The sequence below is a fragment of the Lissotriton helveticus genome, chromosome 1_1 (genome assembly GCF_964261635.1).
Source record: "Lissotriton helveticus chromosome 1_1, aLisHel1.1, whole genome shotgun sequence".
Classification (NCBI taxonomy): domain Eukaryota; kingdom Metazoa; phylum Chordata; class Amphibia; order Caudata; family Salamandridae; genus Lissotriton; species Lissotriton helveticus.
In genome coordinates, this window is record NC_136057.1 from 889,612,904 (window position 1) to 889,639,467 (window position 26,564).

Here is a 26,564-nt window from a genome sequence, read left to right on the forward strand (position 1 = left end):
TGCTGTGCAAAAGATGGAAGTTATCTGTCGCAAGGCTGAGGTCCTTTCATTTAGGGCATAGCAGCTTCAGCCACACTCTTAACTGTAGTGCCTCTTATGGACATGTACAATGCAACCACTTGGGCTTCAATCTATACCTTCAACATAAATTATTGCCAGGATTTCTAGCCGAAAGCAGAGACAGCAGTTGGACACGTGGTGCTGGCAACCTGTTTTCTTAAAGTGAGCCTACATGCCTCTGGTGCATTATGCATGATGTACATGATGTATTTTATATTTTGGTAGTTTTAGATAAAGGTTGTGAATCAATGAATGATTCAGTGCTTGAAATGGTTATTTACCTATAACTAGTGTTCTTCAGTGCTGGCATCTTTTGTAGATTCTCATGTGCCCACCTTCCTCCTCCATTCAAAATGCTACCAGTAGATCCTTAGGACAAACTAGAGAAACCAGACACTTGGTCTCTCTGAGGATGTCTGGAGCTCTTAACTACTCTTCTGATTGGCTCAAATTTGGCCAACTCACCCATAAGACGGCTAGGTTAAATTATGTGTATTTCTATTCTCAGTTTTATTTATTTGCTGAATTAGGATACTGCTAACACTGACAACTGTACTGTCCCAGCATCACTTCACAGTCCAATTTTATTCAAGCGCACCACAAGAGTGCATATGTTTTCTAGCTGTCTCCCTCATGTACTTCTCTCCCTCCTTCTGTCGCACTCTGTTCTTCTCTCACCTGTGTGCTTCTCTCTGTCAAATCCATGATATGCTATATTGCCAAATTGCTTTTCTCCCACCACTGTGATGCTTCCTTCGCCCACAACCCGCCTCCTTGTTGCTTCCACTCCTTCCCTTGTCTTCCCCCCCACCTGAGCCCTCTGTGTTGCTTCCACCTCCAGCCCGTCCGCTGTGTTGCTTACGTCCCACCATGTTGCTTACGTCCCCCATGTTCCTTTCCTGTGCGCTTTATAAAAAGAAAGCTTTCACATGTTTTTTTTCAAAAGTTATTAATGGAACTTGGATCGGTAATAGAAAATAGAGTAGCTGTGCTATTTTGTAGGTGCATACATGCATAGTGGGCGCACCTACAAAATGGCGTTGCTAAATTGGTTAAATGTAATTTTTCTGTATTTATTTTAAATGTATTCATCTTTAATTATGCTGCAAATCATCATTGTTGCTGTGCAAGTTCGCCAAAAACCATTTACAGAGCCAAATGTCCCCAAATGCGAGGTATTAGCTTTGCAAGTACTTGTTAAATCTTAATCTTTGTGTTGGGGACGATTTGCGCCCACTATAATATCAAGGTCATATTTCTGCTCTGGTACTGGTGTCCTGCAGTGGTTCCGATACTAGATCATCTTCCGGAAGGGTCTCTAGGGCAAGGGTTTCTAGCTGAGCCCAGGCTTTCCATCTTATAGGACATGAAGGCCAAGTGGTATGTGCCAAATGTATTTAAAGATCTACTCGGGTGGAGAAAATAACCTCACCCAGTGGCTTTAGACGTTATTATAGTGCTGATTGGCACCTTTAAAACATTATTGCTATGTCCATGCTGTGTTGATGTCAAAACTGGTCCTCTTAGACAAGGAAAGAGATAGGGCTGCATGCAAAGAGATATCAAAGCTGGGGAAGTGTAGTTACAAGTAACATATGTCCTTTTATACATAATAGGGAACTCTACCTCGGAAACTGCCTGTTACTTTTAGACTAGTCACAAAGCAGACATCTCTTTTTCCCTTTTTTTTTTTTTAAATGCTTCCCCAGTTACACGCTAAACCTCCACAATGGCATTATTGCATCTTATTGAAGCAACAAATAAAATGCGTATATGGTAGTTAATTAGGCACTATGTAAGAATTTAGTGAATAGGAAGAAAGAAAGAAGAACCGAACTGAAAGTTCCATGAAGTAGCCACATTTTTAAATAGATCATCTGGGTTTCTGATACTAAAATAAACAATTACTCATTTAACTGCAAGCATTGGTTTGTTGTTTTTACCCATATTTAATTCTAAAAGCTTACAGAAAAAGGTTGTGCAATGATAACTTAGTTGGTCAAATATACCAGCATTTTGGCCTCTTAAATTCTAACAAATGGTCTATCCAATCAAACATCTGGGTGCGTCCCTGGTCCGACCAAGTGCTAATTGATCGATTTAAGCAGGGCATCTAATTGCAGTCACTTGTTGTATCGAACGTTTAATGAAATTTCGAACTTGAGATTCAAACTGTGAGATGGTGTGGGTCACAAAGTGTACAGTTTTATTAATATCCAGTTAGCCAAAATGAAACCTAAAAAGTTTATTTGGCTGAAAACACCGCTTCATAAACTTACATTAAAAAAAATAACATAAAGTTGTGTCCTAATAATGAATTCAGCAGAACTAGAAATCTGTTCGGCTGCGACCTTAAGAATGATACTTTCTTATCTAATGAAGTGCATTTCTTTGTGGAGAAGATGTTTCATGCCAGTAAGTGTGGTCTTCCTTCCTTATGCCTTCCATTGTGACTAGCTTACTGGAAAGGCAATATCACAGTTTTAATTAAGGGTATGCCTTCCCTGAAAAGCATGAAGCTCGTGGGCACAATTGGTCAAAATGTGTTTGCTGAACTTACATTGCAAGATCTAGCATTTGCAGTTAGCTTGGTTTATGCTCTAACAGGAGATCTCTCTAGGACTTTTCTTTATATGGGAAAGATAATGGTAGTGAGTAGGGTGACAATCTTGTAACTAACCCAGTATTTGATAAGCTTGAGAAACGTGACATGAGGGATTAGGGACAGGAATTTTTTGAGGATTACATAACTAACTATGTTCTGGCAAAACAATGGATACTCTCGCACCCTGTGGAAAGGAATTGCACATTAATTTTTTGCGTCAAGGAGCATTTCTCTTGTAGATTCTTAACTTCAGCCCCTCTTCTGCACAGAACTATGGATGTCCTCTAGCTGCAGCTGGTTGTTAGTCTACTTGTGCCTTCTGCAGGCACATGGTGAATGAATATATTCTGCTATATGAGTGAACATAAGAAATATCTCCAGTCTTTCTCAGCAGCATGGAGTGAGATGAGCGATTGGATTCTTCAGCACAGACATTGTGGGTGGCTGAGACTCTGTAATTCTCAGGACGATGGCAAGGGCTTCTCAGTTATAGCCTGCAGCCTGTATTGCTAGGTTGACTTTCCAATATTCTGAGACACTGAGATAAAACCCATTTTATGAGAAGTATGAAAAAGAGAATTGACTGTTGGCCAGGCAGCTGAAACACCCCAAGGGCTCTTGGTACTAATCCCATTCGAGGTAACTAGCATGTTTACCTCATTCTTCCTTGCTTTGTACTACTCAGAACACCTGGATGCTGCAGTGGAATGGTTGGCATTCTTGTTATACCTTGCAGACACTTGATGAAACAGACCCTGGACAGTGATCTAGCTAAAGAGGAGATAGTTCAAGCTATCAATGACATTGTCATGGAGGAGGCGCCTGTTCATTGCCATGGGGAAGACTGTTTCCCTATAGAGTTCTACAAAATTAGAAGTGCTTCAGTGGACAGAGGTGACTTATGGAGTTGGGATCCTGCCTGACTTAATTAGTGCTAAGATATCTCTGATCCTGAAACCGAAGTTTTTTTTTTGTTATATTGGAATTTTGATTATTACATTACATCCACATCAGTGAATGCCATTAAAAACAGTTAGCTTTACATACTTCTTGGTTCTTACATGTTATTGTCAATATAACATATCCAACAACTTTATGGCTTAACTCCCCCATCCCCCGCCAATGTCGGTTTCAATTCAGATTACAGGTTCTCATACACATTTCAGCAATATATCAATACGTGAATGCCCATTGTGAACTAGGCATCCCTCCACCTATTTTCACTGCCATTGGGGGACAGCACTACGGGGGCCATCTGAGATGTAGGTATTTGATCTTCCTGCATGGCTATCAGCATAGAGGTCCATGCCAGGATATCTTCCTCAGCATCCTTCAGGACTAATTTCATACTCACCAACTCTGCCGTCACCCACTCACCCATCATATTTCCAATCTGAATACTTTGGTGGTCGTGAGTCATCCATGCGATAACCAGTCTCCTGGCTAGAACCAGCCCAAGATCAACTTGTCTTCTAGTGAGTTTCTTATTCTTTGCGCAGGTAGTACCCCCAGCAGTGCTTGTTCAATATCCCTGGTGATACTCCAGCCCGTGATCTCCAGTAAACCTGTAAACACACTCCCAGAAGGGGAGCAGCGCCACGCATGACCATATCATATGAAGAAAGCCTTTCCCATGCTGTTTACATCCAGACTTTTCATCCGCAAGAGATGAGTAGGTTATGCTGAGCGTGTGTGGGGTGAGGTGTACTTGATGTACTAAGTTGTATTGAAGGAGTTGAAATCGTGCGTTGGTGCTAACGCTCTGTACCCCTTTATGGACATTCCTCCAGTCACTCTAGGAGAGGTTTGTCCAGTAGCATATCCCACCTCTGCTGGATTTTGAGAGTCTCCAGTCTCTCCCCTCCTGCCATTTATAGCATAACTTTCAGAATGTTGGTAGTGGAGGGCTCCTCTAGGAAACCCGGCCAACGTTCCTGCGCAACTCTTAGAAATGTTCCCATATTGTAGGAACTGGTCTGATCCGAGGTTGAAAGTTTTCTGTGCTCCTTCTCTGGTCAGGAGCTTTCCATCTACATAGAGGTCCCCTAGCCTCTGACAACCGCATCTCTCCAGCGGTGAACCGACATGGAGTCTGCAATATTGGCGAATGGATGTAATTCCCAGAGGAGCATATCAGGAGCGTACGGGGCATGGTGCTCTACTCACCACATTCTCCCATACCGTTGCTATGTGTCGCACAACATAGCGATATTCATTGGGGACTCCTCCTCCTAGCATCAACAGCGCTGTCAGCGTTTGGTCACCGTAAATGCCTGCCAGTAGACGCTTCTCACAATTTCCCTCACTGTCTAACCAGTGGACAGCATGCTGTAGTTGCGAAGCCGCGTAATAAAACTCTAGGAGAGGCACTTCCAGCCCTCCCTTTTCCCATGTCCACTGCACTGTTGTCAGCCTCACCCTTCTATGTTTTTCTCCCCACAAAATCTCTATCAACAGGCTTTCCAATGTGTGAAAGTATGATCACGGAATTATGTAAAATTAATGCTGCAGTACATATAAACAGTGGGACAGAACACTCATTTTCACAATCGCAATGCGCCCCATGAGAGAACACGATAGCTCTGTCCAAAATCGAACTGACCCTCGCAATCCCTCCACCACCCGGCTGATAAGTTTAAGTTCTCCAGTATTAGGGTGTCTTTCATAGATTCACATGCTTGAATATTCCCCGTCGTCGGAGTGGGAGTCCCACAATAAATAAAATAGCAATAATATACTATATATATATATGTAATAACATAAAACCTGAAATATGTACCAGAAAAAAGGCATAACCTGCCTACACATATTTCTACATAGGAATGCATGGGAAAGGAAAAAACCATATACAGTCTATCCCTGTCATTATGTTGGTCCAAACTGCAGCCAATCAGGCGACAGCAACCCTCTAGAACCTTCTCCTCAGAGCTCAGCACCTCAGATTTTCTACCGCACGTCGTGTGTAAGGGAGTCTCCCTGAGCTCTGCTTAGTTTTCTCTTCTCTTCAGGTTTTTCATGGTTCTTCAACATGTCTACAAGTAAGAAGTCTCTTTTCAGAGCTTGTTCTTCCTGTGGAAAGCTAAGACTTTTTTCAGAGGACCCACACAGTAAGTATATTTACTGTCTTTACCCGGACCATGAGGTGAGGAGCTGTAAGTTCTGTAGAACATTCTCCACAAAGACTTTAAAAGACAGGGAAGGCCATTTACTCCTCTGGCTCCAGAGACTTAAGGATAAAGATAATGTACTTTCTGATGCTGAAAGTCTTATTTCTGGCCATTGCCGAGCAGCCTCCAAACGTGGTAGTGTGCAGGAGTTGCCTTCTCCATTTTTAAAGAAGAAGATGTCTCTTTCCTTGGCCCCTGCGGTGTCTTCACCATTTCCTACCACTTCTGGCTCCTGCTGCATCTTCCTCAGGTTTTTCTGTGAAGAAAACAGTTTTTCCGTCGACGACTGTGTCGTCTACAGTTCCTTCGACGAGATTGGCTGTCTCTGGTTCGAAATCGACGACGACGGTCACGACGACGCTTGCTTCTGGATCGTCTACAGCCCTTTCGTCGACGTCATCGTCGTCGATGAGGGTAATTCTCAGTTCTAAGACTGTGTCTATTATTCCAATTTCATCCTCGTCGACGAAGAAACCTCTGCCGTCGACAGTTCGTTCATCGTCAACGAAGGGTGTTAAGATGGTGGTTTCGTCGGCGCCTTCGACGACGGGTGTTCTGTCGACGGGTGTTCCGTCGACGAAGAAGATGAAGACGAAGGTCCCGTCTACGTCGACGAAGGTTCCGTCGTCGACACCATTGTCGTCGACGACGTCACCATCGACAACGGCCTCGTTGACGAGGTCACCGTCGACGGCAGTTTCGTCAACGAAACTTGAAAAGACCGCAGCATCGTCTATGCTGACGACAACACCGTCGACGGAAGGATTGCCATTGACGAGGGAATCTCTAAATGTAGAAAGGACAGTACCATCTACATTTGCCTCTCTACCTTTATTGCCACTATCTTCCAGCAGTTTGGCCAATGTTGACACTGTTCAAAAAGGGGGTATGGTTCAACCTCCCTCTCCTTTGTTTGCTACAGACTCAGATCAGGAGTCTGAAGAGGATGTGCATGAAGCTTTCTCTGAGGCTCGTAGTCCATCAGATTTAATTATAAAATGTCAAGAGTTCAGTAATGATGAGGAAGAGCAGTATTGCCAACAGGATGAGGTTCAGCCTCAAATTCCGACTGCGATGTTACCTTTGTCGCTGATTTTGAACCTTCAAAGAATGTTGGACGACTATAATCGACGCTTCCCACCATCACCACAAGTGCCTACAGTTCCTTCAGTCTTAACCCCTATTACGGAGCCACCAGCTGCTCCTTCAGTACCTTCACCACCTGCTGCCATTCAGCGACACACATCAATTCAAGTGCACGCGACTGTGTATCCTGATGATGACAAGGAGAACCCTCCGGAACGAGAAGATGGGGAGGTTACAGATGTAGATGGTGATGATGATAATATGGCGGAGTGGGATGACTATCGGGCACAAACACCATCCCCATCCCAAGTGACGCCAGGGGATTCTCCTCCGGTGGATATTGCAAGCTTCCATCAGTTGATGGACAGAGCGGCTCAGCGTTTTAAGTTACCACGAGCTCAAAGGGAGGAAGAGTGTTTCCTTTATGACTTCAAGAGCCAACCATTCAAACAGATTCATACTGTTCCAATTATAGATTTCATCTGGGCTGAAGGGGTGAAACTCATGAAGACGCCAAATTCTTTGCCGGCCCAATTACCACGATTGGAAAAGAAATATAAGGCGCCGGTCGGATCTCCAGCATGCCTCATTGGCCAGCCGAAGCCAGATTCAGTTGTTACACAGGCAGCTCAGAGGTGATCCCGGAATCCTGCATCTACTATTAGAGCTCCTCCGGACCGTGAGGGTCGTCGCCATGATGCTATAGGGCGCAAGTTCTCATCGATGTCTTCCACTACGGTGAGAGTGGCTAATGCTCTGGCCATTTTGGGTCGTTATGACCGTCAAGTTTGGGCAGATATGTCCACCTATGTGGCGTTACTTCCGAATGCTTCCAAGGCGGAAGCATTGCAGCTTCTTCAGGAAGTTGAAAGAACATCTGAAGAATTAATTGATTGTGCAGTAGATGTAGCCTGCACTGGATTCCGACAGCTCGCTGGCGCGACTGTCTTACGTAGGCAAGGTTGGTTGCGCTCCACCTCCTTCCGTCAGGGGGTTCAAACTAGAATTCTCGATATGCCATATGATGGCGAATCGCTCTTTGGAGCACACATTGACGAGGCATTACAATCTATAAAGAAGGACACAGACACTGCACGTGCCTTGGGGACTCTTCAATATAAGAAACAGCCCTTTCGGGGTGCTCGAGGACGAGGCACCAATTCCAATTTTCGAGGAGGAAGCAATCAATATCGCTCCTATAACCAAAGCAACCAGCGTTTCTCCAGTAACCGACAGCAGTCGTCTCGTCAACAGCCGGCCAAGACCTATAGAGGGAAGACCTCTTACAGAGGATCTTCTAATAAACGACAATGACTTGCCTTTAACTCAGCAGGTTGGAGGTCGCATCTCTCTGTTTGGTTCTCAATGGTCCTCCATCACCACGGACCGTTGGGTGCTAGACATTGTAGAAAAAGGCCATGCATTGGAATTCGTCAAAATCCCTCCTCCAACTCCACCTTCCGGACCGCCACCTCCGCACCTCAAGGAACTGTTCCAACAAGTTCACCTTCTGATTCAGAAGGGTGCAGTAGAGGTAGTGCCAAGGTCTCAAAGAGGGAAGGGGTTTTATTCCTGTTTTTTCCTAATCGTCAAGAAGAACGTGGAATGGAGACCAATATTGGACTTGAGAGCGCTAAACCAATATCTCAAGAATCAATCCTTCCGTATGCAAACGCTTACAGAGATCTTGCGTTTGCTCTTAGTCGGAGACTTCATGGCTACTATCGACCTCCGAGACGCCTACTTCCATGTTCCAATACTCCTACGTCATCGGAAGTTCCTGCGATTTCAGGTGGGGCAACAGCATTTCCAGTTCAGAGTATTGCCATTTTGCCTTCGGTCCGCCCCTCGAGTCTTTACCAAGATGTTGGCTCCTGTTATGGCCTATCTACGCCTCCAAGGTGTCCAGATATTCCCATATCTCGACGATTGCCTCCTGAAATCGCAGTCTCTCGCACAACTGCTTCACCATACCTCCCTTTGTCAGAGGGTGTTTCGCTCCTTGGGTCTGTCTCTCAACCTAGAAAAGTCCTAATTACACCCTACTCCTTGCAAGGATTATCTAGGGGCCACATTGGATACCACGCTGGCAAAAGCCTTTGTGTCCCTGGAACGTCGACAAAGGATTCTTCGTCTCGTTTCTCTTCTACTATCAAAGCAGTACGTTTCAGATTGACTGCTGAAGTCATTTCTGGGGATGGCGTCATCGTGCATCGCACTCATCCCACATTGCAGACTGCGGACACGTCCCATTCAAGAAGAATTAGACGGACAGTGGCGTCAGGTCACCGGATCCTTCAACGATCTAATTTGTGTCACGACTCGCATGAAAACAGCGCTCAAATGGTGGACACAGCCAGTAAATCTTGCAGCAGGGATGTCATTCCTATCTGTCGCTCCAGATCTCACGCTCACGACGGATGCCTCTTTGGAGGGATGGGGGGCACACCTCCAGGACCTGTCCATAAAAGGAAAATGGACTCTGCCATAGAAGACCTGGCACATCAACAAGTTGGAGCTCATGGCTATATTTCTACCGCTCAAGTCTTTTCAACCCGTGCTGCAAGGAGAGTGTGTCCTTAAACAAACAGACAACACAACCTGCATGCATTACATAAACAAGCAGGGCGGAACAAGATCTCCGGTACTGTCTCAACTGGCACAGTCAATTTGGGACTGGTCACTCAAGCGCCAAATCACAATCACCGCAGTTCATCTCCCAGGGATTTCCAACCTCCTGGCGGATTCCCTCAGCAGGTCCCGATCATCAACCCACGAGTGGGAGCTACATCAACCGACACTCGAAATGATCTTTCGTCGCTGGGGTCTCCTGATGCTGGATCTCTTTGCCATACCAGAGAACCCGAAATGCCTAGCTTACGCAAGTTGGCATCCCCACAAAGGGTCACAGGGCAATGCCCTTTTGATGAACTGGTCCAATCTGTGTGCTTATGCCTTTCCTCCGATCCCTCTAGTGCCTCGGGTGCTCTGGAAGATACGGAGAGAACCCTGCCACATCCATCTCATTGCTTCCAGGTGGGGCCACGCCAGGCATTATTCTCGGAGTTGCTTCTTCTGTCCCAGTGCAAGCCCATCCTTCTACATCCTCGGATGGATCTTCTTTCCATGGACAAATTTACCATCCGGACCCCTCTTCTCTGAGCTTATCAGCCTGGAACCTGAACACTGCGAATTTGCACATCTAGCCATTCCTCAAGAATGTCGAGACATCCTTGCTCAGGCCAGAGCTCCTTCAACTATAAAGACTTACAAGTTGAAATGGAAACAATTCTGCCATTGGTGTGCTGCTGCCGGTGTTCATCCCATACGTGCAACGCCTGCACAGCTCCTCCCTTTCTTCTTTCAATTGGCTCAGTCAGGATTGTCTCATGCCACTTTAAGAGTTTTTCTGGCGGTAATTTCACGCTTCTGCCACGATGGCTTCACCTCCCTCTGTTCCTCTAGGATAATACGCCAATTTTTCAAAGGACTATTTCGTAAATTTCCACCAATTCTGCGCCCTCCTCCTGCTTGGCGCCTTAACATTATTTTAGCACAATTAATGAAAACGCCAGTTGAACCAATACATAGAGCTGAACTCCAGTATCTCACCTGGAAGGTTGCTCTTCTCCTTACATTAAAGTCCTCTCGTCGAGTAAGTGACATTCATGCATTTACGATCAATCCACCATTTCTTCAGTTTCATTCAGATTGTGTGGTGCTTCGCACTAACCCTACTTTTCTACCTAAAGTACCTTCAGATCTCCACATCAATTAACCTGTTAATCTGAAGACTTTCTTTGCTAACCCACAGTCTCCTGCGGAACAACGCTTGCACTCCTTAGACATTAAGCGGTGCTTAAAGTTCTACATCATACAGAAACAACAGTGGTCCCAAGCAAGGAGACAGGGATTAATCACAATAAATATAGACCCAGTCAGTTCTATATTGTCGAAGACATGCCCAGCCGGGCAGAGGTCTTCAAGGTTTATATTTAAATAAAAGTTTTGAAAGACAGAATTACGCCTTCAACAGTTCACGTGCGTGGGGCACAAGCCTGTACCCAACCACGACAATACATAGACACAGACAACATACACAAAAGGGCTTTGTAAGGCAAAATCAACAATCTCTGGAAAGTTATAGAATTGAACAGAGAGATTCTAGTTGGTACCATTACATAATTCAGTGTAGTAAATCATTATATAAGTATATGGTACACAGAGTCGACGACGTTTCGGACCCCCTTACTAGATGACGGGGTCCATCATCAGGACAAAACAATAGTTGCCTTTTTAGAATATGAGCCTCTTTAGCCAAGGGGTAGTAGACTTAAAAGCTCACAGGCGAGCTTGGGATAAGAATTGGTGCAGGACCGGTATTTAAAGGAATTATCCGTTTGGAAAAACGAGAGAATTGGGAACAAGAATTCATTGGTCCGGGGGCGGAATGGAAATATTACCGCGTTTCCGTTTGTACCGAATGGTCCCGGGGTTATCGGGTGCGCCGAGTCGCGCTGGGGTACTGGAACAATAGTCCGGAGGCGGAATGGGTAAAATCAGCTGAATCCGCTAGTACCTTAAAGTCCCGAAGTAACCGAAAGCGCCGAGTCGCGCTGGGGTCCTGGAACCAGGGGGTGGCCGGGTCAGTCGGCAGCACTGGATTCACTGGAGTTCTACATCAGCACAACGGCTCAGTTCCGCAATTCTGACCAACTCTTCGTGGCTTATGGACGTTTTCACAAGGGGCGTCCAGTTACCAAACCTACTATAGTCCGTTGGGTGTCTTCGGCTATTGCTTTCTGCCATCAAGAGGCAGGTAAACCTCTGCAATCTTCAGTGAGGGCCCATTCTACCAGATCAATGGCGTCCTCTACTGCCTTATTTGCCGGTGTCCCGCTGCATCAAATTTGCAGAGCAGCCACGTGGTCCAGCAGGCACAGGTTCACGAGACACTATTGTCTGGGTGCCATGAATGAAGCGGATACCGCAGTAGGACAAGCTGTGCTTCGTAATCTTTTTCAATAAGGTGAGCCTCTGTTCTACCCTCCTCCTTTTGGTTTCCAAGTAATTATTGACTGTTTGCTTTATATATGTACTTTATACATATGATTTTCAGTCTCTTTTTTTATGCTTTGTAACTATGGAAACTTTTCTTTGGTGCTGACTGCTATCTATTCTATATTCAAGCATGTGATTCTATGAAAGACACCCTAATACTGGAGAAGAACAATTGTTACTTACCTGTAAACAGGTGGTTCTCCAGTATTGGTGTCTTTCATAGATTCACATGCGACGAAAATCTGAGGTGCTGAGCTCTGAGGAGAAGGTTCTAGATGGTTGCTGTCGCCTGATTGGCTGCAGTTTGGACCAACATAATGACAAGGATAGACTGCATATGGTTTTTTCCTTTCCCATGCATTCCTATGTAGAAATATGTGTAGGCAGGTTATTTTTTTTTTTTTACTGGTACATATTTCAGGTTTTATGTTATTACAAATATATATATATATATATATATATATTACCTACTAGCGGTCGCCAGTAGGTAGTTATAGTTAGGACCTAGTTTCCATAGGAAATCCGCAACATTCTATTGAGAATAACTTTGGCGTCGGTGGACGAATCTTTGCGAATTTCTCAAAGATGGCCTGCTCCGCTCCGCTCCTTCCCTGAAAGTTTGGGGGGGATTCGTCAAGTGGGGGCTGAGATAAAAGGGGGGTCCCAAAATGTGTTTTCCCCATGTTATTTTCCATAGGACGTTTAGACACGGCTACAGCTCGAACGGCTGAATGGATTTATAAGAAATGTGGTAGAAAGGTAGAGTCCGGCTCGCAGATTACGCTTTTCTTTGAATGGTGTAAATCTGTTCAGTAGTTGCTGAGAAAATTAACTTTGAAAAAATATATATTGGGCTACATTGGGCTATATATATGTTAGAGCCCAAATGTAGCCCAATGTAGCCCAAAGATGGCCACCAGAGACAAAAAAAACAAATGTAGCCCAAATATCAGCCAGATGTAGCCCAACTATAGCCCAATGACAGAATGTCCCAGAGTGTTCTAAAGAACAACTAGAGCGCTAACAGTCTTACTTATGACAAAAGTATGGCACACCTGAAGTCATCTTGATTGGAATAAAGTGTTAACACTTAAAACATTTAATTTGCAAAGGAACAAAATGAGGGGGTTCATTTTGCCATAGAAATTATGATTAGTGCTGAAGAAAGAAAAATTAGGGCACATTTTGAGTGACTTCTCAAATCCTCTTATATTTCATAAAAAAAATTCTGATATGCAGTCTCCCAAGATGGCCACCAGAGACAAAAGAGCCCAAATGTAGCCCAAATATCAGCCAGATGTAGCCCAACTATAGCCCAATGACAGAATGTCCCAGAGTGTTCTAAAGAACAACTAGAACGCTAACAGTCTTACTTATGACAAAAGTATGGCACACCTGAAGTCATCTTGATTGGAATAATGTGGTAAAACTTAATACATTTAATTTGAAAAGGAACAAAATGAGGGGTTTCATTTTGCCATAGAAATTATATATATATATATATATATATATATATATATATATATATATATATATATATATAAACACGTTATAGTTAGGAAGTAGCATTTAAAAAACCTTTGAAATTCACTGAAAAAAACATAGGTTTTACACATGTTATAGTTAGGAAATAGCATTTACAAAACCTATGAAATTCACTGAAAAAAACCATAGGTTTGACACCAGTTATAGTTAGCTGGAAATTTTACTCGCATAAAACCAATGAAATTCCCACGTTATAGTTAGTTGGACTCACTATAACTTGCGCGAGCAAATTGCGCAAGCGCTTTGGGAGCGCTCACCGCTTCATCCGACCCTCCGGTCTGTATTTGGCTCCTCTGCAATGTTCACAGGTTCCCTTGAATTAAAATTGGGTCCGACGCGTTTCGGGGTCACAAACGCCCCTTCCTCATGGACTATGCGCAGTTCAACATCAAGTTCTCTTCACGCTGGTCAAACGCGTTTTAGTTTGAACAGCTGGCGTCGTCCTCCCTGAGTGGGTGGAGTCTGGCAACACCGGGACTCTTGGTCAACGTAGTCCTGTGAAGTGAAATAAAATAATAACCTTAAGTAGGCTGGCGTGTCTGCACTTTTATTACTGTCATTTAAGATCCTTAAGTAGGATGGGAGGGAAGCTGCGGGCATCACGTTTTATTCTAATGGATGTTGCGCTGACAGGCAAGTGTGCTCGGTCTCGCCTCAGTCTCTTAGGACAGGATACATGTTCCGCCATCAGAGTGGAGCTCCTTCCGCGACCAAGGCTGTCCGCCTGAATATAATAGAGCAAATTGCGCTAGCGCTTTGGGAGGGCTCACCGCTTCATCCGACCCTCCGGTTTGTATTTGGCTCCTCTGCAATGTTCACAGGTTCCCTTGAATTAAAATTGGGTCCGACGCGTTTCGGGGCCACAAACAACCCTTCCTCATGGACTATGCGCAGTTCAACATCAAGTTCTCTTCACGCTGGTCATAGTCATATATAGTATATTATTGCTATTTTATTTACCGTGGGACTTCCAGTCCGACGACAGGGAATATTCAAGCATGTGAATCTATGAAAGACACCAATACTGGAGAACCACCTGTTTACAGGTAAGTAACCATTGTTCATAGTCAGTTTCTGTGTTTGCCAAACGGATGCCTAAAAAGCGTATTCCCTCCTCTGCCCATGTCAATTCAATCTGTGGTCGCTCCTCCTCCGGAACCGCGGCCAATCTGCTGACTGGTTCTACTTTGGCCTTCACGGGGCCAATACCAAGTTCCAAGACCTCTCCAAAGTCACATAGCTCTGTCATTAGCACGGGATGGAGGTTTCTGGGCTCATCAGATAGACCAGTACGATCTCCATGCTAGGCTGAGATTTGATCAGAGGGGTAATTATACTGAGCACTTTCGTATTGGTAGGGGCGTCAGACAGGGCTGAATTCCAGCTCTCCCTCTTTTCACTCTACATATTAACAATCTGGAGACCTCAGTATGCATGACCTGTCAAGCTATACTCGAGTGGGGGCACGGTTAATCCCAGCGCTATTATACGCAGCTGATGCTGTTTTATTAGCACGTACAGCTGTGGGGCTCTAGAGACTCCGTGATTCTTTTGCAGATTTCATGGGATCTCTGGACTTAAATGTTAATATCTCTAAATCGCACACTATGGTGTTTGATCAGAGAGCTAAAAACCTTAAAACATTTCCCTGCCAAAGGTCTGAATTTACAAGGGTGACCTCATTTACATGCTTCGGGGTCTTGTTAGATGAAAAGGGCTCGTGGGTGCCGCAACAAAAAGCATGCTATGGCAAGATCGACAGTAGCCCTCCTTGGTTTCGCACAGAGGCTCGGGACCAAGCCAATTGAAGCTATGCTTCTCCAGTATTGAATCTTTCATAGATTTACATGCTTGTATCTTCCCCGTCGGTATAGTGGGAGTCTCACGGTATATACAGTAAATAGCAGTATAAAGAAAAAACTGCACTAATACCATACAAATGCATTATACTTAGTAACCCAGTACCTTCATTATATGGTCCAAATACCGACCAATGAAACGCCAGCCCAGAGATCACAATCCCCAGAAGAGCCACCACCCCTCAGATTTCCAACCGCCGTCATGTGAGGAGTCTCCCTGACCTCTGCTCAGTTTGTTTTCGCAGATGTCTTGCTGTGGAACAGAGGTCCTGCCTTTTTTCTTCAGTTGTAAAATGTCTGACAGCTCTAAGAGGCTTTTCAGACCTTGTAGAACTTGTGGGAAGGTCAGACTGTTCTTGGAGGACCCCCGCAAACATTACTTATACTGCCTTCATCCTTCGCATGTCCATAAGGAGTGCACACATTGTAGGACTTTTCCTGCAAAAACACTGAGGGATAGAGAGGCACGTTTGCTTTTATGGCTTTAAAAGAAGGCCCTATCTGACTCTGGTCATTCCACTCCCTAAAGAAAGGTGGAGCCTTCTGAATCGAAAACTGACTCTAAAAAACCAAAGATCAGTAAATCTAAGGACAAGGAGTCTGCATCTTCTTCAGTGCTTCACACTCCTTACAAGAAAACCAGAGAGACGAAGGACCCGTCGACTAAAGTGAAGGTGTCTATGGTGCTTACGCCAACTAAGATGTCGATGACCTCGACGACCACAGCGCCGACGGTAACTCTAACAACCATGAAAGCTTTGTCAACTGCGATTACGACGACACCGTCGACGACTGTTCTGACGACTACCTCGTCGACGACTAATTTCAAGTCTTCAATTTCTCAAAGATCGTCGACATCTATTTCTATTAAAAGGTATCCACCATCAACGGGCAGAAAGAAAAAGATCACTGCCAATTCCCGGAGCCGGAAAGTCTTCATCAGAGGTTTTATCTTGGACAAAATTGCACCACTTACTCCATCCACTTTGCTAGAAATGCATGAGTCAGAGGATGATGATCCTTATGGGGTCGCTTACAGTGCATCTCAACTTAAAATAAAAAGCCAAGACACAGATGAAGAGAATTACCAGGAACAATCTGAGGTGGTACAAGAGGAATTCTCTTTTAACGGTCGCCCTCTGTAAAGCACAGAGAGATATGAATCTTTTCAGGATTCTTACGAGTATAAGGAGAAGGAGGATAACCCCCCAATGGCAAGGAACGAGTCTATATCCATGCCAAGATTTCTGGTAACGGATCTAGGACACGTGATCACAAATTACTACCAGCGCTTCCCAGAAGCTAATGCTCCCTTGTCTGACACAACAAGTAAAACGCACAGCGCAGCCCAGGCTGTGAACGTACAAACACCACAAACCTCGCAGATGCTACCACCTCGGAAGGTGATAACTATCAGAGACGACTATGTAGAAAATGAGGTAGAAGACCAACCAGAGAAAGGAGAATTAACACAGGACGATCCTGTGGGCGAAGAATGGGACTAATATATTGCTACATCATCTCCCTGTCCATCACCCTCTCCAGCAAACTCCCCGACGGAGGATATCTGGGGATTCCACGAGCTCATGGAAAGAGCCTCAAAACGATTGGATCTCCCTCTTCCAGTAAAAGAAACAATGTATTCGAGGCATATGAGCTGCAGATCACACACTGTGATAGATCGCCATCTGGTGTTGGGCCCGGATGTTTGCACTTCGTTGTTGTACTGGAAAAGTCTTTGGAAGTCACGAGATAGGTGACTCCTCCTTTGGACCATAGTGCAAATGGGCATCGGCTCCATCTTCAGATTGTATTTTTCTGCCATTGGGCTCGGGTGTGTTTGTCGCGCTCCAGCTCGGTATCGTTACCGATCCTATTTCCAACACGCAATCCTTCACCCTTTCTACGGTATTGTTTTCGATTGCGATCCCACATCGTCGCGCATCTCAACAACTTGAAGTCCTCGATTCCGGTCGTCGACGAAGGCCTTCCTTCGGGCCTACCTGGCCCTATACATCTGGCTTATGGAAAGAACTCCATTTAAAAAGTGTCCTCAATGTGGATCGAAATTCCCACAGACAGATCAGCATGAGGTGTGTAACCTCTGCCTTTCACCAGAGCACGAGACCAGGCACTGTTCAGCTTGTGCCTCTTTTCGCTCCAAGAAGACCATTCGGGATCGTAGAGCTCGACGAAAAATGGCTCGCTCATCGACCTCCATTCCCGATGACATCTTCCAGGAGGGCGTCCATGTCGCAGAACAAGAGTGCATCGAAGAAGGCCTCGGCAGCACCTCCGAAAACGATGACTCCGACGGCGAATACATCTCTCCTGGGCAGCGGGTCGTAAGTATGAACGTCGACCCCAACCCCACTTCCCTGTCACCCAAAAAGGCTCCGGTCACACCTTCACCTTCGGGCCTAGGTGCACACCGAGAAAAAGCTCTTCACGCTTCGCCTTCGGGCCCAGCCAAGAAGCACACAACAAAGCCTTCAGGCCGCTCTGGCTCGAGTCAGCCTACCTTCGGTGCCGAAACCCCGACACCTAAGAAAAAGCCACCATCATCCTCCTTGGTGCTGAGTACAGCCTCCGCATCCACACACTCGGCACCCAAGCCTGCCAGCACCAATACTTCGGCTCCAAAGAAACCATCAGAGCCGACACCCAAGCCTGCCAGCACCAACCTTTCCACTCCGAAAAAATCATCAGAGCCCATCAAAAAGCCGGTACCGAAAAATACAGACACTCCGAATTCAGCACCGAAAAAACATTCGGAACCAAACAAACAACCGGTTCCACAGGCTCTATCAGATACCTCAAAAGCTCGCGCGTCCAAGCCTAAGGAGCACAAAAATGCTCCAGTCGGTGTCACGTACACATTCGTAACCGAAAAAATCGGCACCTAAAGACATTCCTCCCACAGAAGAGCTTTTTACACTGAATCCAACTCAAAAAAACTCCCCATAAAGATCCAAACACTGGTCTACTGACTCTGTTCTAAAAAGAGACCACTGACTCGCCTGCACCGGCTCCAGCACCTAAAATTACAATACACCAGACGTCCCTAATGTGCCACAGGAAGTAGTCTATCCTTCTAGACCATTCCCTCCTGCGGACACCATGGGCTAAAACCAGCTGGTCCCCAGTGCTGCACAATACCATGGGGTTAACTTACACACAGACCCAATGGATGAGGATTTCCTAATGGATACTTTTGATATCTAACAAAAGACCACCTCCATCCTACCCATGCTAAACGGGGTTATTAAACATGCACCTGAAGTGTTTAAAGACGCGGTTAGGTCTAGAGTCATCAACCAAAGAATAGAAAAAAAATATAAGCCCGCCCCAACAGACCCAACATACATTAAAGGCCACATACCATTGGATTTCCTAGTAGTCTCCAATGCCAGGAAGAGGGCTAACTCTCCGACACCAGGGGACGCTCCGCCTCCTGACAGAGTCCAAATTCTTGGATGCCTCTGGCAAACGCACAGCATCTCAAGCAGCTAACATATGGTGTATCGCCAACACTCAAGCTTTGTTAGCCAGGTATGATAGGGCACACTACGATGAGCTAGAGACCCTATTACAACACCTGCCCGATAAATATTAAAAAAAGCTACCGACCTCATACAAGAGGGTAAGCTCATCACTAATACCTCCATTCGATGTGCTCTGGACGTGGCAGATACTGCCTCCCGGGCTGTTAAGACAAGTATCCTCTAGAGCAGACACGCTTGGCTACGTATCTCAGGTTTTAAACCTGAGGTACAAAATTCCATCTTAAACCAGCCATATGACCAGCAACACTTGTTCGGGCCCACCGTGGATTCATCTCTTGAGAAGATGAAGAAAGACACAGACACAGCTAAATCAATGGGAGCTTTGCAAATGCAAGCTCCCAGGCGGTCCTTTTGTTGCTCCTCTTACAGGGGCACCTGCAGAGGCTACTCCTCTGACAACCCTTACATCTTACAAATCCCCCACCCAGACTACATTTACCAGAGTTTACCAAAGAGGGGGCTACAGAGGTAACAATAACAAAGGCAGAGGCAAAACTAATAACACCCGCTCTGCCTCCACCCCTACCCAATGACTTTCCTCCACTTCCCCATAACCATTCCACACCGGACGGGGGAAGATTACTACAGTTCCTTCCTGTCTGGAACAACATCACCACAGACAGGTGGGTGAGACAAATAGTGCAAACAGGTTATTGTCTAGAACTCACTTCTACCCCCTCCAAAAATACCACCCGGTTAGCGTCCAATGTCACTAGAACACTTATCACTGTAAAAACAGGAGGTCATCTCCCTCCTGCAAAAACATGCAATAGAACCGGTACCCCTGCATCAGCAAAACACAGGGGTTTACTCACTGTACTTCCTCATTCCAAAGAAGGACGGCTTTCTGAGACCCATACTAGACCTACGACCCCTAAACCTGTACATAAAATCGGACAACTTTCACATGGTCATGCTTCAACAGGTACTTCCTTTGCTCGCACAAGGCGATTTCCTTGTCACCCTAGATCTCAAGGACGCCTACATTCATATTCCCAGTCACACCTCACAGGAAATATCCGTTTGTAGTGGACGGTCAGCATTATCAATTCAAGACACTCCCATTCGGGAGTCACCACAGCACCCAGAGTCTTCACCAAGTGTCTAGCAGTAGTTTTAGCTCACCTAAGAAGGCAGCATATTCATGTCTACCCCTACCTAGACGACTGGCTCATTAAAGCCAAGTCATACAACCAGTGCGTACAACACACTCGCGCTACAATCTGAATGCTTCACGACTTAGGTTTTACCATAAACCACCCAAAGTCTCCCCTTCAACCGTCCCACATACAACAATACCTTGGGGTACAATAAATACCTCAAAGGCACTTGCATATCCCAATCCCAATTCAACCAGGTTAGCAAGCATACAAATCCTTGTCACAAAATTTCAGCCGCAACACTCTTCCAGCTCCAGTGTTCATGCAACTAATAGGGATGATGGCCTCTTGCATAATCATAGTACCCCATGCAAGATTCCAGATGCGTCCTCTACAGGAATGTTTAGTACGTCAGTGGAACCAAGCTCAAGTTCAGCAGTTGCACGCATCGCTCTCTGTAGTGGTGGAACACCAAAAACCTTTCCAAAGGGCAACCGTTCATGGAGCCAGTTCCAGAGATCATGTTAACAGGGGACACATCGCTCTCCAGCTAGGGAGCTCATCTGTTACATCATACCAAACAGGACACGTGGACACCCCAACAAAGGTTGCTCCACATCAATCACCTAGAGTTACTAGCCATATTCGTAGCATTGACGTAATTCCAGAAACACATTCTGGGCAAAGCTGTCCTAGTCCGCACAGACAATATGACAGCAATGTATTGCATACAGAAACAAGGCGGGACACACTCTGCACCTCTCCCAGCTAGCACAAAGCATATGTAGATGGGCTATTCCTCAGAACATTTTTCTCCCAGCCCAACACGTTCCAGGTGTACAGAACAGCATAGCAGAAATGTTAAGTTATCAAACGTAACAGACTCGCAAATGGGTACTTCATCCGCAAGTTCTTCAACCATTTTTTTAATTGAGTGGGCATCCAGAGATATATCTCTTCGCCACCCACAAAAACGCCAAATGCCCATGCTTCGCCGCCAGGGATCTACACTCATTGTCCAAAGGCAATGCAATATGGATGAATTGGTCAGGCAGATTTGCGTACGCTTTTCCGCCTCTCCCATTCATTCCACTGGTGGTGCGCAAATTGCAGCAACACTCACTGACTCATCCTAGTTGCTCCAAGATGAGCCAGACAACTGTGGTACACCACATTACTGGAACTATTTGTAGTCCCGCACCAAAAACTACACCTCTCCCCACGCCTCCTAGCCCAGAGCCATGGAGAGATCAGACACCCAGATCCCGCACAGCTCAACCTAGCGATCTGGCTCCTGAAGTCCTAGAGTTTGGTTACCTTAGCCTTCCCCCTGATTGCATGAATGTTATCAGAGAAGCTAGATGCCCCACCACTAGGGCTTGCTATGCAGCCAAGTGGAAAATATTTGTTGTATACTGCAACAATAACAACATCGATCCCATTCTAGACCTTCGGCCCCTCACCCCGTTCATCTGATCGGAGCATTTCCACATGGTCAAGCTACAGGATGTCATACCACTCCTGAGGCAAAAAGAATTGAGGAACGCCTATTTCCACATCCCAATCCACCCAGCACATCGATGCTACCTCAGATTTGTGGTGGTGCAAGATCTCTTTCAGCAGTGGGGAAAACCTTGGTTAGATCTGTTCGCCACCGAAGAGAACACGCAATATCAGCAGTTCTGCGCATTGAAGTTTCCTAGCTGGCACTCACTCTGTGGCGCCTTTCGTCCCAAGTTGAGTTGCCTGTGGCGCCTTTCATCTCAAGTTTAGTTGCGGCCTCCTGTACCCTTTTCCGCCTGTACCACTTCTACCCAGAGTGCTGAAGAAGAAACAGTGTGACCGGGCCCAAGTAATTCTTGTGGCGTTGGACTGGGCACAAAGAGTCTGGTACCCCAAGTACTTGAGCATGACCATCGATCCTCCGATCAGACTGCCTCTTCGGGAAGATCTTCTGTCGCAGCCACAAGAGACAGTCTTCAAGCTGAACCTGTCCAGCCTCCACCTCCTTGCGTGGAGATTGTGTGTTAACAGTTGACAGCTTTCTACATTCCTCCTGACGTCTGTAATGTCATCTTGGCAGCAGGCGCCGCTCCACTAAAACAGTATATACCTGTACATTTTTGGCATGGTGCACAGCAAAGGTTGTGGATCCCCATTCTGCCCCTCTTTCAGAGGTTATGCTCTTCATTCTTTCTTTGGCCCAGCAGGGCTCTGCTCCAGGCACTCTTAAAGGCTATCTTTCAGCATTTCTTTGTCTTCCTGATCAACCTTTTCTTTTCAAGTCCCCTATTGTTAACAGATTTCTGAAGGGTATTACTCCTCTCGTTCCTCCTCCTCCTTTCGTAATGCCCCTATGGGACTTGAATCTTGTCCTCATTTAACTTTTGTGCCCCCTCTGAGCCTCTACATCATTGTCCTCTTCGTCTCCTTACTTTGAAGACTGCTTTCTTGCTTGCCACCACCTCTGCTCGCAGGGTGAGTAAGCTTCAAGCCTCATCTTGCAGACCTCCCTTTCTTGCTGTCCATCCAGACAAAGTAGTCCTCCGTCCTAGGCCCTCCTTTCTTCCCAAAGTGGTTCCCTGTTTCCACATAGGTCAGACCGTCGGATTGCCCACCTTCTTCCTGCCTCCAAGCCCTTTCAAAGAGGAGGAGAGACTCCACCGTCTGGACCGAAACCGTGCGTGGTCTTTCTACCTTGACCGCACTAAAGACTTTCGGGTGGATGATCAACTCTTCTTGGGTTATGTGGACGCTAAGAAAGGTCAGACAGTGCATAAACGTACCATCTCTCGATGAGTTGTCTTATTCATGAAGATCTATTACTCTTTGGTGAAAAATGAAACTCTAGTAGGACTGTGCGCCCACTTTACCAGAGCGATGGCAGCTACTACTGCTTTGGGACATGGAGTTCCGTTGGTTGACATCTTCCAGGCAGCCATGTGGGCATCCCTGCACACGTTCACAAAACATTACTGCCTGGACAGCCAAGTCCGGAGAGACAGCTTTTTCTGCCATTTGGTCCTCCAGGACTTCCTGGTGTGAACTTAGTGATTGCTGGGGTATCTATTCTAAGGTGAGGAATCTATAACTACAATCTCTTTAAGATGAACAAGTTACTTCCCTTCGGTAACAATGTATCTGTAAGAGACATTTGTAGTTATAGATTCCTTACCGCCCCACCCATCCTCCCCGTTCTGCGAACTGACTTCTAGGGATAGGGACACCCTTCCAGGGCCTAGTTATGTGCACCAGTGATCCGTGCCTTGTATGGCTCTGTGCTTCTGGTGTGGAAAGTCGTGTCAGAACTGACGTCAGCGCGCAGGAGCGGCGTCTTAAGTAGTCACCGTGACGTCATCCCGGCCACCACAACGCTGACCGACTCAACCTAAAGACACGCAAGAATACTGCTTAGAAAATATTCCTCCTTATCCAGTCTGACACCTGGGGGTAATTCTAAGGTAAGGAATCTATAGCTACTAATGTCTCTCACCGATTAATCGTTACCGAAGGTAAGTAACGTGTTGTTCTGTTTTTGTGCAGTTATTGAGATGAGTTGTTTGCATGGTGCACCATTATATTTTTCGTTCATTATGACTTTGTTTATTATAGATGTCTTAGTATGTCTGATTTCGATGGACATACAGATGTTTGGACCTGATGCACTTACTGCAGTAAAGTTAATTGAACATCAAAGCTCCACAAATCAAGTTCTTTCTGAAATTAGGCCACAAGCAGTGGAACAGATTCCTGCAGCTGTCCATCCTCCACCTGTTCCTGGTAAGTAAATCGGCCTGCACTGTATTGCGAAAGTCTCAAGTTATCCATCTCAAATGTATTTTTCTGTTTCATCATTGTTTGGTTCCTACAACCACTTGACTGTTTAGCCTTTTCTGCCTAGAATGTTGAACCCTTTTATGACATTTAGACCAGGTAGCCGTTAAGCCTTCATATCTTTTCCTCCCACAAACGTATCTAGGGAAAATATGTATCCTTGCAGGCCAGGCAATCTGATTTTTTTTAAAGAAGCCGCAGAAAATATGGCAGGATGTTTTTTTAAGAAAGAAAAGCGCTGTTAAAGAAACTTTTTGTTTTTTTCTTATAAAAAAAAAGAAAACAAACGCATCAACAACAAAATTATTATGCTACAACCAACCTCCTCCAGCTTTATGAAATGGGCAAGGAGAAAAAACAATTTTTTTGCTGCAATTTTTGCCCTTAAGCAGATAATGGTCAATATTAAAAAAAAATGTGTAGTTTCTAAGTGTAATCTGTGGGAGAAGAAACGTGTGAAACCCATGAATAAACCCAGAATGCTATGCATTTCAGAAAACTGGAGAACATTCTAACTTAACCAATGTGTCATTTGTTTAAGTTGTTCAATGTTTTCCCACCTCATAGTATTTACAAACCAGTGCTCTTGAAAGGGAGTAAATGAAAATAGCAATAGTTTTTTCATCAGGAAAATTTCGTATTGACGGCTCATTACGTCCTCTTCCGGTCACAAAGATTTAAAGCTCTTGTACTATGCCCAAAAGCCTACAGAACTGAAAGCCAATAGTCACGCTGTTTACAGTGAGTTATTGTGCAGTGATTATACATATTGACAGTAAATAATAAAGTGAATACAGGTGTCATATCAGTAGAATCATTTTTGTAAGTACCCAAAGTTCTGAGTTTAGCTGTAGGTGTCATTCGTCTGTCTCTAAATTTTGGGATATCTTTGGTGCCAAGAAATTATGAGCAATCATTTTCAAAAACTCTTTACTGTGAACACTCACCTGCAATTGGAATTCAAAGACAAATTGGGCAAATCATTGTTTAAGAGCACATGTTTGACATTACTGCATTATCATTCTTCTCCCTGTAAAAATGGTACCCTAGAATGGCCTACCTACCACACACACAAAAAAGACCCTTCATGGGGGAGTGTGAAATGAGGAAAATTTGAAGACATTTACAATGGTGGGTTTCTGCACCAGGTGGGCACAACTTTGGCTGTACCAGGAATGTCTCAAAATCCAAACCATTTTTTAAAACTAGGTACATAGTGCAGTCTTGGAAAAAGTATTGCTTGCATCAATCCACCAATTTCCCTCACCAATACAATTCTGAAAATGTCAAAATGTTGTCGAATCTACCTTGTAGAATTGTCACTATAAAGATTTGAGTAGCTCTGCCTTTGTAGGGAATCTGAAAACCTATTTCAGTATAAATACATGTCTGCATAGTGGAATCTTCATAATCATAGTTGTAAACATTAGAATAATAACCCACTATATTTGTGGACCCAGGGGCACTTTTCATAGATCTATTAACCATTATATAACAGAGGATGTCAGTGTCCATATGAGCAACAGCACTTCCTAGTAGCATACTGGAGGCTACATTGTTTCCTGGCTATAGACTGGTGGATTCCACATAGGCAGTTTCAAGAACTGCATTGCAGTTTCTGATGTACAAGAAAGGGTCAAAGTATATAAGAAGGAAACCAAATGCAACCTACTAGTTTTACATTTATTTTTCAAATTAGTTTTTATTGTATTTTGTTATTTTAATGCAACATAAGCTAGAAATTCTACATGCCGCCAGCTCCAGACTTGCTGTGCTGCCTAACAGAAAGTTACATAACAACCAAACCTTCCCCAACCTTGGTACTTCCTCCGGTATAGTGTGCCAAAGCTGTGTGTGGCTCCCTTGTGTCTCTCCCCGGTTTGTCTTCAACCTTACCATGTGTCACATCGTTGTGCCACGTTAGGCGCCGTAGGCATCTATGATATGTTAGTTCGTAAAATTCAGCAGAGTGCAGTGATATTTATGGTTGCCAACGTTCTTGATTGGTGTCTAGTTGATAAGTTAGTGTGAGGGTCAGATTCTCCATACCCAGCATACGCCAAAGCCTATATAGCCATGCTGTGTGTGTGTCAGGAGTTTCTCTGTTCTCCAGTGAGAAAGGATGGTTTGGAATGCTGCTCCTAATGCCGGGCCAATGTGTTGCCCCTTAAGTGGTTTGAGTGGAAAAGTCAATGGGTTGGGGAATCCTTGGATAATGTATGCTGGAACTGGAGGCAATTGTGTGTCTAAGTATGTATCAACATCGGCCAAGACTGCGTCTCGGGTACCCTGTGAGCTTTGGACAATCCCAGATAAGGTGAAGAAATGTTGTGGGAGCCCGACAGCCCCTCCACCAGTCTGTGCTACAGCTAGGGTTGCCTCTGAAGTCTACCAGAAGTTAGATACCCGTAAGTTGCAATTTTAACAGTGGCTTCTATGCTTGTAGTAAATGTGATATGCCTCAACCTGTAGTAGGAACTCCCATTCCTTACGTATCCAAGTCCGCCCCAGCTCAAGTTCCAATCTTTTCTGCCCCATAGTTTTCTCCTGTGTATGGGAGTGCAAAAGTAGAGCATATAATTTAGTGACGATGGATCGATCACTGTCCTTGGACAGTAGCCACTTTTAACAGTGTAGTGGGCCTTGCGCCCCCCTCCGAATTTCCCGATTGGTGACCCAGT

At 45.1% G+C, this 26,564-nt stretch overlaps 1 protein-coding gene across 1 annotated transcript in view; it reads left to right on the forward strand.

Annotated features, from left to right (window-relative positions):
- The window catches only part of ARID2 (AT-rich interaction domain 2), a 1,386,754-nt gene that overhangs the window by 711,063 nt on the left and 649,127 nt on the right, over positions 1-26,564 (forward strand). The window contains exon 11 of the mRNA XM_078675715.1: positions 23,662-23,829. Within this exon, the coding sequence (XP_078531841.1) occupies positions 23,662-23,829 (168 nt within the window). The remainder of the gene's footprint in view (positions 1-23,661; positions 23,830-26,564) is intronic.